Source organism: Stenella coeruleoalba, assembly GCF_951394435.1.
Source record: "Stenella coeruleoalba genome assembly, chromosome: 11".
Taxonomy (NCBI): Eukaryota; Metazoa; Chordata; class Mammalia; order Artiodactyla; family Delphinidae; genus Stenella; species Stenella coeruleoalba.
The window spans coordinates 3,026,401-3,039,947 of NC_137157.1; the positions used below are offsets into that span (position 1 = coordinate 3,026,401).

The 13,547-nt window shown below is 62.1% G+C and overlaps 1 protein-coding gene across 1 annotated transcript in view; it reads right to left on the reverse strand.

Moving 5' to 3' along the window:
• Positions 1-2,787: 2,787 nt before the first annotated feature.
• TBC1D22A (TBC1 domain family member 22A) overlaps positions 2,788-13,547 on the reverse strand; it is a 312,955-nt gene continuing 302,195 nt past the window's right edge. Inside the window, exon 13 of the mRNA XM_079937136.1 lies at positions 2,788-4,716. Coding sequence (XP_079793262.1) covers positions 4,588-4,716 — 129 coding nt within the window. The 3' untranslated portion in view covers positions 2,788-4,587. The remainder of the gene's footprint in view (positions 4,717-13,547) is intronic.

Below are 13,547 nucleotides of genomic sequence, written 5' to 3' on the forward strand. Positions count from 1 at the left end.
AGAAAACGACAGCAACAGATAAAATGGACCACAGCCGCCCAGCCACGGGGATACCTTCACCAACAGAAAAGTTGTTTGCAAGAGTCTGTCCATGTGATTCCTTCAGATAACACAGTTTAGGAACAAACAAAACCACACGATGGTGTCAGAAGTCAAGGTGGCGTCCTGCTTGGGGAGGGGGCCCCCGGGGACACCGCGGGTACGGGCCATGTGCTACTTCTTGACGGTGACAGTGGCTCCTGGTGTCGGCCTTGTGACAACTCACTGTCCCTGGATTTGTGCTGTGTGGCCTGCTGTTATTAGCATACATCACAGTTTTAAAGTAAAAACACAAAAATCATTGCCAAATCTTCCGGAAAAAATAGGAGGACTGAAAGAGCGGATTGGTTTTCTACTGCTGTTAATAACTTACCGCAAACTTAGCCACAGGGTCGCTCAGCTGCTCAGACGTTTTGTGACTTCTTTTTCACTTTATTAAACTATGAATGATGTGAACATCTTGTCAGGCCCTTGTATCTCTTCCTCTTGTGAATTGCCTATTTTCTGTGCTGTGCCCATTTTTATTTCCAAGAATTATTGTCTCCAGTTATTTTCAAGCACTCGGTAGATATTAAGGAATTTCAGCCTGTCTCACCTGTTTGTTATCATTTATCTTTGTTTATCTATTTATTTATTTTTTGGCGGTACGCGGGCCCTCAACTGTTGTGGCCTCTCCCGTTGCGGAGCACAGGCTCCGGACGCGCAGGCTCAGCGGCCAGCTGCTCCACGGCATATGGGATCCTCCCGGACCGGGGCACAAACCCGCGTCCTCTGCATCGGCAGGTGGACTCTCAACCACTGCGCCACCAGGGAAGCCCATGTTTATTGAGGTTTTAGAGCTCTGCTGGTTGTGCGGCATTTCTCCCTGGTGCATACTATAGATGTTCATCAGTCTTTTCCTTTATTGTTTTTGCCACTGGCATTGTGCTCAGAGAGCCTTTCACTGTTCCTGCGTATAAAAATATCTATTTCTATTTTGAGTATTTGGGGGGATTTATTTAATATTTAAATCCACTCATCTGGAATCTACCTGGGTATATAGTTCTTTTAGCCTCAGTTTGTCACTGGAACGGGCTCAAGGGTTAGATGCTTCGTGCATGGTCACATGGTCACAGGGTGGCTGCGAGCACCCCCTCGGCCATCCTTGTGAAGATCCTCTCCGTGCCAGGGATTGGGCTGGGGTGAGGCTACAGGACTAGTGAGACAAGGCCTTGCAGCTGAGAGGGGCAGACTCCATGGGGCTAGGGTAGCACTGGAGGGAAGGGGACGAGAGGGGAGAGGGCCAGCTGGGTCGGGCAGGACCGGGGAGGCTCAGGGAGGGCCCAGCTGCCCGACACTCTGAGCAGGTCCACCGAACACCAGCCCTGAGAGCTGCCCCGCGGGGCTGCAGGCCCAGCGGACACCTCCGGCCCAGGCTGGACGGGCCCGCAGTCTCAGGCTCCGCGCGGCTTAGTCGGGACCCGCCTTCCTGCAGAGACGCCTCCACGTGGCCAGGGGAACCAGGCTGCTCAAACACAGGGGCCATTCTCCCATTTCAGATTCGCAGTTGACGGCAGCACGAAAGCCCTGCCCGCCCCCGACCCCCCGTGAGTCCTTCCAAAAGCACAAATCGCTCAGACCTCTCCGGCCTCCACGCCCAGAGCCCCACCCTCCCTGGCACCAGACCTCCCCAGGGCCCAGCCTCCCGCTCTTCCGTCTCAGCCGTGGGGCCCACAGGCAGGGCCCCTCCTAGTGCCGGGCAGGGCGAGATGCAGAGGGGCAGGGGCTCGTCTCAGACCCCTGGGCTTTGGGCCACCCCTGGGGGCTCGCGGACCCCAAAGCGGGCCTGAGGAGCAAACCGCTGGGCCACAAACACCAGCAAACAATGACAGCAAATGACAGCCGTCACCAGCTTCTGAGCTGAGACCTGGAGCCTGGCATCTCCCGCCTCCTGACTGTGGCGACGGGGGTGGGCAGCGTGTCTCCACTGTGGCCTCGAGCCGGCACCGGGGGTCTGCGAGGGTCCGCCCGGCTCGACGCAGGCTCGTGCGGGGAGGAGAGGTAAACAGAACCCCCCCACCGCCCGGGGGGCTCCAGCCCACCCATGGGGACGGAACCTCATCCCAAGACGGCAGAGAGCAAAGTGCTGCCCTGCGGGGCGCCCCCCGCGTGGGGGGGCGGGGGAAGGGCAGACGTGGGGCACCCAGAGGAGGACAGAGCACCATGAAAGCAGCCCTGAGAAACCGGGAGGATGGGGGCTGGCTGAGGAGGGGCCTGGACACCCCGGGCTGGGGGTCAGGGCAGATGGGCGTGTCCTGGGTCCTAGGAGTGGGGAGGAGTGGGCCCCAGACCCGGGTGGCTGCCCCAAGTAGACACTTGACAGACGGTGGCCAGATGCGGAGGCCCCTCCTGTCCCGGGCCGGCCTGGAGCCTGACCCCCAGCCGGTCAGCCTGGGCTTGGGGTTCAGCTCGAGTCTGGGTCTGGTGCGCCTGCACCTTCAGGTCCCCACGAGGCCCTGATGGGCTTCAGCAAGACTGTGGGTGCCGCACCCAACGCCAGGCCTGGCACGCTGCAGACGGCCTGTATGGAAAGGCCCAGAACTCGGACTGTCCAGAGGCTGCTGTAGGGCTGGGCCAGTGCCCCTGGCTCTCAGCTCTCCCCCGGCCTCAGACCAGACAGCCACCTGTGACCCAGCACCCGGCCAGGGCACCCTGTTCCTTCAGGAGAGCCCCCGAATCAAAGGCCAAGGCTGGATTTTCATTGCATCTTTATTCCGTGTTTCGCACATTGTATTCCAGACAGAAGAGCCTCTAATCACTTCAGACGGATTGGCTCAGGTTCCGAGGACCCCGTCAACACCCCTCGCATTCAGTTCCAGGCTTACGTACACATGGAGACACGCACAGAGCCTCACTGAACTTCGTAGATGCTTCCTAGTTGAAAAGTCAACTGCCTCCAGGGGACATCTTTTGCGTCCCCAGCATTTGGGCTGCACAGACTACCCGAGCCGCGGTGGGCAGTGCCCGGGGTCTACGCAGGACGGGCCTTCATGGAACTGGACGCCCGGCAGGAAAGCAGCAGTGGGCCACGGGGGCCTTGCGCGGGGAGGAACCCCTGATGCCAGGGTCGGGGGCAGGGACCGGCCAGTAGGGGTGCTCTCCGTCTGCTCTAAGGCTAGCAGGTCCCTCTGCTGATCTGGGGGCTTCTGACGCTTACACAGTATTTTGTGCTGATTTCCACGCACATGTAACGAGCCAAAAATAAGGAACGCACAGCATCACACACGTGCAACTGTGTACTTTGACCCTCGGCTGCACAGCCTCTGGGCAGCGACCTGGCACCTGAGCTGTGCCAAGATGGGTGGTGGCGGAGCTGCCCCGGGAGGGCTGGCAGTGGTGGGAAGAGATGCCTGCGCGTGGATGAAAGTCTGGGGCAGAGGTCAGGAGCCTGTCCTGGGCTCAGGGCTCAGAGGCTATGGCTGTGGTCTAGAGCTCCACGGGGGTGTCCACGTCACCACGGGCGACATGCCCGTGACAGGTGCTCTCTGGCCAGGGCGGGCAATGTGGGGGAAGCAGGACGAGCCCCGGCAGAGCCCAGGGCAGGGCGGGTCTGGCGCCTTCTGCAGCTGGGCTCACGGCCCCAGTGACCAACACACTGCAGCAGCGATCAAGTCCACAACACACCCGGAGACGCAGCAAGCAGAGGGGCGCGGGCCACGTGGCCCCCGCGGCGTGGGTGCAGGTGCAGCAGCGGAGCCCCTCACGGCTCCGATCACAGAGCTGGAGCGTCTGGACCCACCTGTCCAGGTGGCCCAGGCGAGCGAGGCTGTGGCTGGCGGCTGAGCGTCCGCCCGACGCCCCGCACCACCCAGCGGAAGGGCTCCCGCCCGCGCAGGCTCCTCGACAGACCAGCCGGGGCGGTTCTCTGTTTCCAGAGGTCATGGATGGAAAGTAAGGCAATTTCTAGAGGCCGCACTCTGCTCCCAGCTGCTGCAGCCGGAGGCTCCCCAGCCTCGCCGTCTGCCTTCCAGCCACGTTTAGGCCAAGGGAGCAAGTACGCGGCAAAGTTAAAGTGACGAAGTTACAGAAATCCGCCTGCTGTCAGAGGCCTGGGAGAGCAGAGATTTCATAGGTTAGTGCAACGTTTCACTTGTGACTTTGTCTACGTTTTATTCTCTTTCACTCAACAGAACAGAATTTTTACATTTCCAGGTAGGTAAGGAGATGGCAGCCACCTCCCTCTGCCCCCGGCACCCGGACAGCAGGCCACTTGGAGAGGGTCTGCCTCTCAGGCCGCCCCGGCTGGGGGCTCCACGAGGTGGGCGTTTGGCAAGGATGCTCCAGGGTCGGGAGAGGGGGACGCCCGGCCCCTCTCTGGCCCCGCGTGGTCGGGACCCTCCCTGGCTCTCTTTGGTATCTCAGAAAACAGAGGCCGCCTGGCCCTCGCCAGGCCCTGGACCACGTCCCGGCCAGCCGCTCCAGCAAGGCCTCTCCTTGGCCGTGGCCTTCAGCCGGCCGGCAGTGGGGTGTGCTGCCCGGGGCAGGGAGGCCACGGCGGTGGGCCCGGGCTCATTTCTTGTAGTGATTGGGGGCGTCCGCGAAGACAAACTTGAGGCGGTAGGCCTCGGCCAGCAGCAGGCTGACGTCTTCGTCGCCCCAGTGGGCTGTGGGCAGGTTCTGGAGGAAGAGCAGCAGCTCCTGGGGGGAGAGAGACAGCCTGGGTCAGACGGGGCAGCCAGCTGTGTCGGGCAGGGGCCCCGCGGGAGGAGCCTTGAGGAAATGCACAGGGCCACGGCGGGGTGAGCCTGGGGGGCCGCCGAGCCCCCGAGAATCGTGTCCCCTCCCAGCTTGAGCCCGAGGGCCCCACGCCCTGTAGCCAGGAGGAAGCCCCCCGGGAGGCTCCCAGGCCTGCTGGGACGCGGAGGGCAGTACGCACGCCCCCGGCCTCCCGGCACTCTGGGGCCCAGGGCCATCTGGGCGGGGATGCCCAGCCGCGGGGGGCGCTCAGGGCTCAGACCCAGAAGCCAGGCCTGGGCTCAGATGCTGGCTGTGCTGCCTCCCGGCTGGTGGACCCCGGGGCCCCGGGTTCCCCATCGAGACAAGGGCCCCAGCTCCCACTGGGGCCGCCAGCGCCTGGCGCTCGGCGATGCGGGGGCCTGTACCCGGCCTGCTGTCCTCACGACGCCCCCCCCCGCAGCGCACGTCCCTCTCCCCACTCCCCAGGGGAGAGCCACACGTCAGGACGCTCTGCCAGTGCGGCTTCCCTGTTGCTGCTTTCCCTTCCTCGGTCCCATTTCCTTTTGCATTTTGGACACTTTCTGGGGGCCTTTAAATTGAATTCATGGAGCCAACTTCACTGGCAGAACGTCCCCGGGGACGTATCAACACCAATCTGCTGTCTTTCACCATTAGATGCAGCTTACACGGACGCCAGTCCAATTCTGAGCAGGTCGTAAATAAACACCTTTGATTTGATTTTTAATCCACTTCGCTTCATATCATCATGACCTCGCTACCTGCAAGGTGAGGAGCAATGCCCCCATTGCGGTAGCTCAGCAACTCTCCTGCACACTCAATTTCAGAATCTAATTTAGTCCCCCAGGTTCAGTGGACGGAGAGAGAATAGAAATGCCTGGTGGTCCGCAGCCTGCAATGTTAAAGAAGGAAAAATCTGTCCGGGTGACCTTTACGAGAGGCAGGGGACACAGCCGAACATGCCCTTAAATGCAGATATTTTTTGAAAAAGGCCTGTCTTATTTACGAGCTGGGCAGCGACACCTTCGACCTGGGAGCCACGGCACATCTATTAGCCACATCATTCGGGAAAAGGGCTATCGGTCACGATGCTGTCACTGGGTCACACCCCAGGGGACCCGCCAGCCCCTGCGATGGTGGCAGGGAGGGCCCGGTCCAGCAGCCCACGAGGGCAATTCCGTTTTTAATCTTAACTTCTCTGTAAACAGTGCTGTGACCACGTCTGCAGAATAAAAGTTAAAGGAAGGTTTGCTCACAACACTGAGGTTGTGAGGAATCAAAGACAAGTCGCATCCCCGTGGTTCTTTTCTTCCCGTGTCCACGAGATGCCACCACGGCAACAAAGCCACGGCCTGGGGCATCCCACCCCCTCCATCGGCCTGTGTCACCGTGCCCTCCCATGCTGGCATGTGCTGTCCGCGGTGGCCGGGAGGGACCGTAGCGATGGTGCCGTCCCCGCTGCGCGGCCTGGAGGCCTGCTGTTCTCAGCCCCCAGCAAGGTCACGGTCACCCCGGAGGCTGGAGGCCCGCAGCACCCGGCCCCGCAGAGGGCAGCGGCCCCGAATCTCAGGTTGCCTGGGGTCTCGGTATGATGAGCGATTTGACTGTCCTCTGGGCACTCTGGATGTCACCTCGCGAGCGTGTGGATCGTGGCTGGTGGTCCCTCTTACCAGGCAGTCCCCTGCGGAGGCCCCGCCAACACCACCCCGGCCACAGGTAGCCCTGCAGGCGTTGCGGTGCGGCTGACGGCAGTGGGGGGAGCAGGGGGGCAGGGTGAAGGGCGGGGCCCTGAGCTGGGTTATTGCCGGGGACATCTTTTCCACAGAGTCCTTCCCGCTCTGACTTTCGCCTCTGGGTAGGTTCCAAGAGGTGAGCCTTCCAACGTTAAAGAGTGAATAATGTTTCCGGCTTTGGGGACTTCTTGCCAAAAGAGTTTCATTTTTCCAGAGACAGGAATCACGTTACCATCTGCAAAGTATGACTATCTCTATCTCTTTTGTCCCTCCCAGAAAGGACGAAATGGTGACACAGTGGCGTCCAGGAAGGTGGGCAGGGGTCCCCTCTCAGGACCCCACGTTCTCTGTCTGGTTGGCCCCTGTGAGGCCCCCGTGAGCCCAGCAGTAAGCCCACACACAGCCAGACACAGAGGAGCAGGTCCAAGCCCAGCACACCCCCATCACGACCCCACAGAACCCTGGAAGCACATCCTTGGTGTCATCACCGACGTCATGGGGTGCTCTGTCTCCTCTGTGACATCAACAGGTCCACGTGCCCCCATGTCCCCGACATGAAGCACACAGCACACGGTGCCGACCTGTGAACAGTCACTAGGGCACAGTCGGCTAAAGGTACGCACACTTGTAAAGGATGCTGAACGCGGGGCTCACATCCAGCCCTGCACCACTCAGCCACGCCGGTCTCCTGGCTCTCTATGCCTCGGTTTCCTCATCTGTAAATGGGGACAGTAACGCGCCTCCCTCTCTGGGTTGTTAATTTGCGCCAGGATATAAAAGGCACAGGATGAGTGTCACCTGCTGCCGCTATTATTCAACTAGTTCAGTCACTGTTCGCGGCGGGGCTGATCGTCACGGCAGCAGTAGTGGCGTTTGTGCCGCATAAATTCCTATCTGTGGGAAACGCCAGGGAGTTTGGCAAACAAGCTTAAGACGAAATGGAATCCTCCCTGGACAGCAGCTCAGAGGAGGCAGCGCTGGCATCTTGAGGAAGGAAAGACACCACACGTGTCGACCTACGGGCTGTGGCTAGGACCCCGACCCGGGAGCCGCATGGGACCCTTTTGAGGGAACTTGAAGGAGTGCCTGTGGACTGGATCGTCCAATTCCGGCGTCTGGTACAAAAGGCACTGCGTGTCATCAAAACGGCCCCAAACAGTCCATTAAGGAAGAGCAGCTCTGGGTGCAAGGCAGACAGGTCCCCTCACTCCACCTGCCTCTGCGTCAGGGCACACGCGCCATCACATGGCCAGCTCTGCCCTCGGGGGCCAGACAGAGGATCACGAGGCGAACAACGCTCAGCTCTGCGCAGGGGTCCAGCCAGGCGAGACTGGCTGGCGGCTCTCGACGCGGCCCCCCGTCTGTCCCCCCGCTATGGGGGTCTCGGAGGAGATGTGGGTAGATCACACTCCAGATCTCAGATACTTGGTCTGAACAAAAGTTTGCGAAATGTTCCTTAACTTTAATATCGATCACAGGTTGAAGGTAATGTTACAGATGTACTGGGTTAAATAAAATATGAATCTCACTGGTTTTCCCCTTTCTGTGAGGCTCCCAGAAGCTCTCCCTTGTGGCGGGCGCTCCTCTCCAGTGGACAATGCTGCTCTGATTACACCCAGCACAGCCATGCTGCTCTGATTACACCCAGCACAGCCCCCTGCTCCGGGGCAGCAGCCACGACGGTGCCGACCACGCTACCTTCTGCAAACCCTCAGGCACAGGACTCACCCCAAGGCTCCAGGTCAAGGCCGGCTCCGCGCACGTGGGAAAGCACACCGAGGCCAGGATTTTACAGCCTGGCCACGCGCAGAGACGAGTGAATTAATCATGACGGGGCTGAAGGCCCAGATGCGAACCCTGAGTATTTTCTCGCCTTAACTGAGAAGACGGAACAGCAAGCCCCGCGCTGACACGGGCAGGTGACAGGCCTGATTGGTTTAATTCACTTCTCCACCACGTTCCAGCAACTTGTGCAGCTCGGCCAGCAAACCTGCCACGGAAGGGCGGCCCTGGGTGCCACGTGGGGGCGCCATGGGGACACGCAGGCTGGGGTGGGCAAGGCTGGGGCCTCGGGCATTTCTCCCACATCCTCAGCCTTCCAGGCGAGGAACCGGAGGCGGGGGAGGCAGGAAGCCTGGCCCAGGGCCTGGGTGGCTCGGCGCCTGTGCAGCAGGCGGGTCTGTCCCCGTGGGGCTGGGCAACGTCAGAGCACAGGTGGCCGGGAATTCTGGAAGCCAAGGCTGCATCTGCCGGGCGGGGACAGTGACAGGAGTGACCTCCAGGCCGGGAGGGTCCGAGGGGCAGTGACTCAGCCACGCTCAGTGCAGGAGTGGCCCTGTGGTCCATCATCTCCATGTCACCAACATCCCACTGACACCCGGCGGGCCCTGGGGGCGTCACCGCCTCAGAGGTGCCAGGCAGCTCCTGCCAGGGCTGTGCTGAGGACCTGAGTACCCAGCGCACACAAGTTTAGCAGGACGCCCGGCACACGGGAACTGCCACCATGGCCGTCACCACCCTCGTCGTGCTTGTGGCTGTGGCCCCGGCTACCAGGACCTCAGACGACGAGAGTGGTGGTCACACAGAGCAGCCGGGGCTGGAATCTGTGTGGCACCTGCGTCCAGGCCTGCCCTTTGTGGGCGGATACGCTGGTCGGGGCCCGCGTGGCCAGCCTCCCACCCCCCTGCCCACCCAGGCGAGTCTCCTCCAAAGGTCAAAGGTCACGGTCCAGGCCCATGGATGTCCTGTGCCTGCCTGCACCCAGTGCCCGGCAGCCGGTGCAAGGCCAGGTCATTTGTGTTCCTGCCTGTGCAGGGGCTGCTGGGGCTTGAATCCACATTCAACGTAAAATACCTGTTCTTGGTCAGTACATGTGTAAAAGGGAAGAAAAAAAGGAGCCGAGATTAAATTACACTGAAGCGGGTTTGCGGCGACTGCCGGCAGCGCAGACAGCAGCGGGTTGCCGGGCAATTCTGATGGTCCGGGGGCTCTGGCCGGGCCTCCCCAGGCACCCCCGGGGGTGGGGGACAGGGCGGGCACGGCACCATGAGTCGGGAAGCTGGCGTGCGTCTGGCACATGGTCCTGGAGTCACGCGTGACCATCCAGTCCGCGGCTCTCTCCTTTCTACGCCTCCACCCACTGTCTGCTCCCTCAGCCAGGACCTTCCCGTCGGCGTAAGGAGACGGGACCCTGCACTGGGCCACACGACGGCGTCTGCAGGAACAGGCTGGGCTCTGTCCCCTGCGTGGCGACGGCTGCTACAGGCAAGGGCATGCTACAGGCAAGGACAAACACGAACCTCGGGGGTCACCACTCAGAGAAGGTCCCAGGGCCGTCCCTCGAGTCAGTGGTCAACCACGAGCTGCCCTGGGCCCAGAGTTCACTTTGTGCCAAGCACCAGGCTACACGCTGACCTTCCGACCAATCCCGGGGCTCCCCCATCCCCGTGTCTACGACCAATCCCGGGCTCCCCCACCCCCGTGTCTACGACCATCCCAGGGCTCCCGCCCCTCCCCCCCGTGTCTACGACCAATCTCGGGCTCCCTCCCCTCCCCCCATGTCTACGACCAATCCCGGGGCTCCCACCCCTCCCCCCCCATGTCTACGACCAATCCCAGGGCTCCCACACGCTCCACCTGGGAAAGAGGAATCTGGGACCCCAGGAATCTTATTGACCGCTCAGTTCACGCCTGGCGCTGGGAGGGCTGCTTCCCCCAGGGCTACCCTCCTGAGCCCTGAACCTGACCTCTGCAAGACCCTGCCTCTCTGAGAGGCCACATGCTCAGAGGGGACTGCCCCCCTCAAATGTGCCCCCCTGCTCTCCCCCCAACACTTAAAGGGACGCCTCCTTGTGACCCGGCAGCCCTGGGCTGGAGGTCAGACAGCCGAGGCTCTGACCTGGTCCTTCCTCCTAGAGCTGAGAGCTGACCAGAGGATAAGACCTCGGGAAGCCCCCTGGGTGGGCAGAAGGATTTGGGGGCGAACAGGGCTATGATGCTCCAAAGGCCCTGTCCCGCTCCACTGGCACCCCCCCTCCTGCACCAGCCCCAGCCCCAGGAGGGCCCCAGAGGCCCTAGTATGAAAATTACCTATGAAAAGTTCACCCTTATTTCCCTTATTTTTAACCTATCACACTCGATGCCCTTTAGCCAGGAGATCAAAGAATACAGAACTCACCCTGACGCTCAGCAGACACGAAGGCGGCCCTGCAAAGGTCAGTCCGCCCGGCTCGCTGCTCCTCCCAGGCAGATGCTCGCTCGGGCGCCCGACTCGCCACGTCCAGTCCTGCGTCCCCACCAGATTCGGACCCCGGCATCCAGGAAGACAGAGCCCCTGCTGTCTTGGGGGGCGGGGAGGGGGGGAGGCTCGGGTCCTAACACCTTCCGGGAGGGGCTGGGCAGCTGGAGGCCATCAGGGCCGTGCTGGGCGCCCTGGGGCTGCTTCCTGCCTCCCTCCCTCTCCCCTCCCTCCCAGATGGTCCTGTGACAGCTGATTCCTTTGACAATCCAGTTATTAGTTTGAAAATCTTGTCAAGTTCTGGACCAAACCAGGGCTAAAAATAGAAGGACGGTGACAGCCGGCTGGGATGGACGGCCAGCTGCCAGGCTGACCCACTGGCTGGTGACAGCCCTCCAGAAGGTTGGATATGGAAGGTGACACCACAGACAGCGATCTTCTGAGGACCCTGGGAGGTGCGCTTTCCTTGCAATTAATTTCATATTTCTTTGCCAAAAAAGGAATTCTAAAGAGAAAACACCTTTGGGTACTGAAAACACAAGCTTGACATGAGTGCCCCAATCGAGCGAGCTCTGCGTTTCATACGCATGGCTGAGGGGCGTTTGATCAGCACACAGAGGATATTTAAAATCCTGGCACGGCAGTTACAGCCGGCTCCATCCCGCAGGGACCTCTCCGCTTCGTGGGCTGGAGGGCCGGGCGGCTGGTCGCAGGCGGGGTGCGATGGTGAGATGGAGATGCTGTCCATGGAGGCCCCTCGAGAACGCCCGGTGGGGAAGGACGCCCACTTACGGGGGTAAGGCCCCAGGCCCGTGTTTATCTACACGCAGCAGAGACGCCCCTTCCAAGCGTGCAGAGGGAAGGCGCCGTGCAGAAGGCTCGGGAGCCTGGAGGTGGCGCCGTTACCCCCCCCACCCCGCCCAAGAAATCAGAGGAGGGGGTCACGGGACAGAGGCGGGGGTGGGGTGGGGGAACTGCTGCAGGCTGCCGGCTGAACCCGCCCCCCTGCCCCGGGGGTGCTGGCTGCACAGGCTAGCGGCAGCTCCCACAGCCTCCCACGTCCCCGGGGGCTACCCTGCCAGGCTCCGGGGCAGGGACGGCGTCAGCCCAGCGGTGCCAGCCCATGTGGCTCCCCACACGTGGCCCTCTCCCCATGGCCAGTGTCCCCCCAGTGCCGCTCTTCCCTATTGACCACCCCTTCCTGAAACCCCCTTGCCCCACCTTGCCTGCAGTTCACTGCCCATCCCCCTGGCCAGCCTGCCAGTCTCCTTGGTGAACCCTCCCCCTGCCAGGCGTCTCAGGGTCGGGGGCCGCCCTCCCTGGAGCCAGGGTCACCCGCACCCGTGTCCCCACCCCCAGCTGTCCCTGAGCCCCGTCCTTGCATGTCCTGTGCCTGCCTGCACCCCTCTGCACTTGTATGCCGCTTGCCATCACACGACCATGTAAGGGCTCCCGAACTAAACATGTCCCCTCCCTCCCCCTCCCTCCCCCTCCCTCCACAGACGGGGGCACGCAGCCCGCACACACGGTGCCCTCACCACAGCGGTAAGACCCCTGCTCCCAGGACCGAGCCCTCCCTCTCGGGTCCAGCCCACCCCGGCTCCCCGGGCCCTTCCACCCTGCCTCGCTCGCACCCCAGCCCAGCCCACCACCACCCTCTGGTGGATGACCGCGGGGCCCCCTGGTTTCCCAGCCCACCCCAAATCCATCACCAGCACGGCCGCAACACCGGCTTCGTCTTAAAAAGGAAAACCGTCCCCCAGCGACCCAGCTCTCCACAAGCCACCGAACAGCTGGCGCTGGTGCTGGCCCTACAGCCCAGACCCGCAGGCTGGGGTCCTTGCGGCTTGGCTCTGGTCGGCTCCAAGCCCACCCAGGCCGCTCTCCCGTTGAGAGACACCAACATTCAGCTCCTCCTCCAAGGGTGTCCCCTGGCACGTCCCACGACCGTCAGGTCCCGCGTGCACCCCGAGAGCCCATCCCCGGCCACCCGAACTGAGCGCCGAGATGTGCTGCGGGCCGGCCCAGGGCCCCTGGGGGACGGCGGGGGCATCTTCCTTCCCAAGAAAGGCCCTAAAGGAGACACTTATCTCCAGGGTCTGCAGCAGATGGGACTCCCGCACTCCTCAGGGGAAGATAACAGAGCCCCGGGCTCTGGAGCAGGGCGCCCTCCAGTGGCTGGAACGCAGTCACAGCTGGCAGATGGCCGGGGAGACAGGAAAAGGCCACCCGGCCGGCCGGACAGGGGACAACAGGGTCCCATGAGGTGGGCTGCCTCAGGGCCAGGCTGATGGGGACGCTCGGGGCCCTGACCACTCTTCAGCCTGCCCCGAAACAGCCAGGGGGCCCAGGAGCCCCGGGGCTGGCCAGTGGAGACACTGCTCCTTCCTTCTGCAGGTGGCTGAGCTCAGAGAGACAGACCGCTGGGAAAGCCACCACACAGTGGCCTTATGGCTCCCACGAGCTCAGGGTCCTCCTCAACCCCAGGGAGGTGGGGGTCTTCCAGGAAGGCCACCAGGGACCACCAAGACCTCTAGGCACAACACCCCGGTGAACTCGCCCAGTCCCCAGGAAGGCTCTCAGCCCAGATGACAGCTGAGACACGAGACTTTCGCCCACCGGGGAGAAAGGCGGCCAGCAGGGCCACAGCTGGACCCACGGAACCAGGATGTTCCACGACAGTGAGCCACACGCGCAGAGGCTGCACCCGGGCCGCTGGTGGTACCGACTTGCAGCAGAGCTGGTTCCACAGACTCACCAGCAAAATGATATTTTCATTGTCGCACACATTGTAAAACTGATTA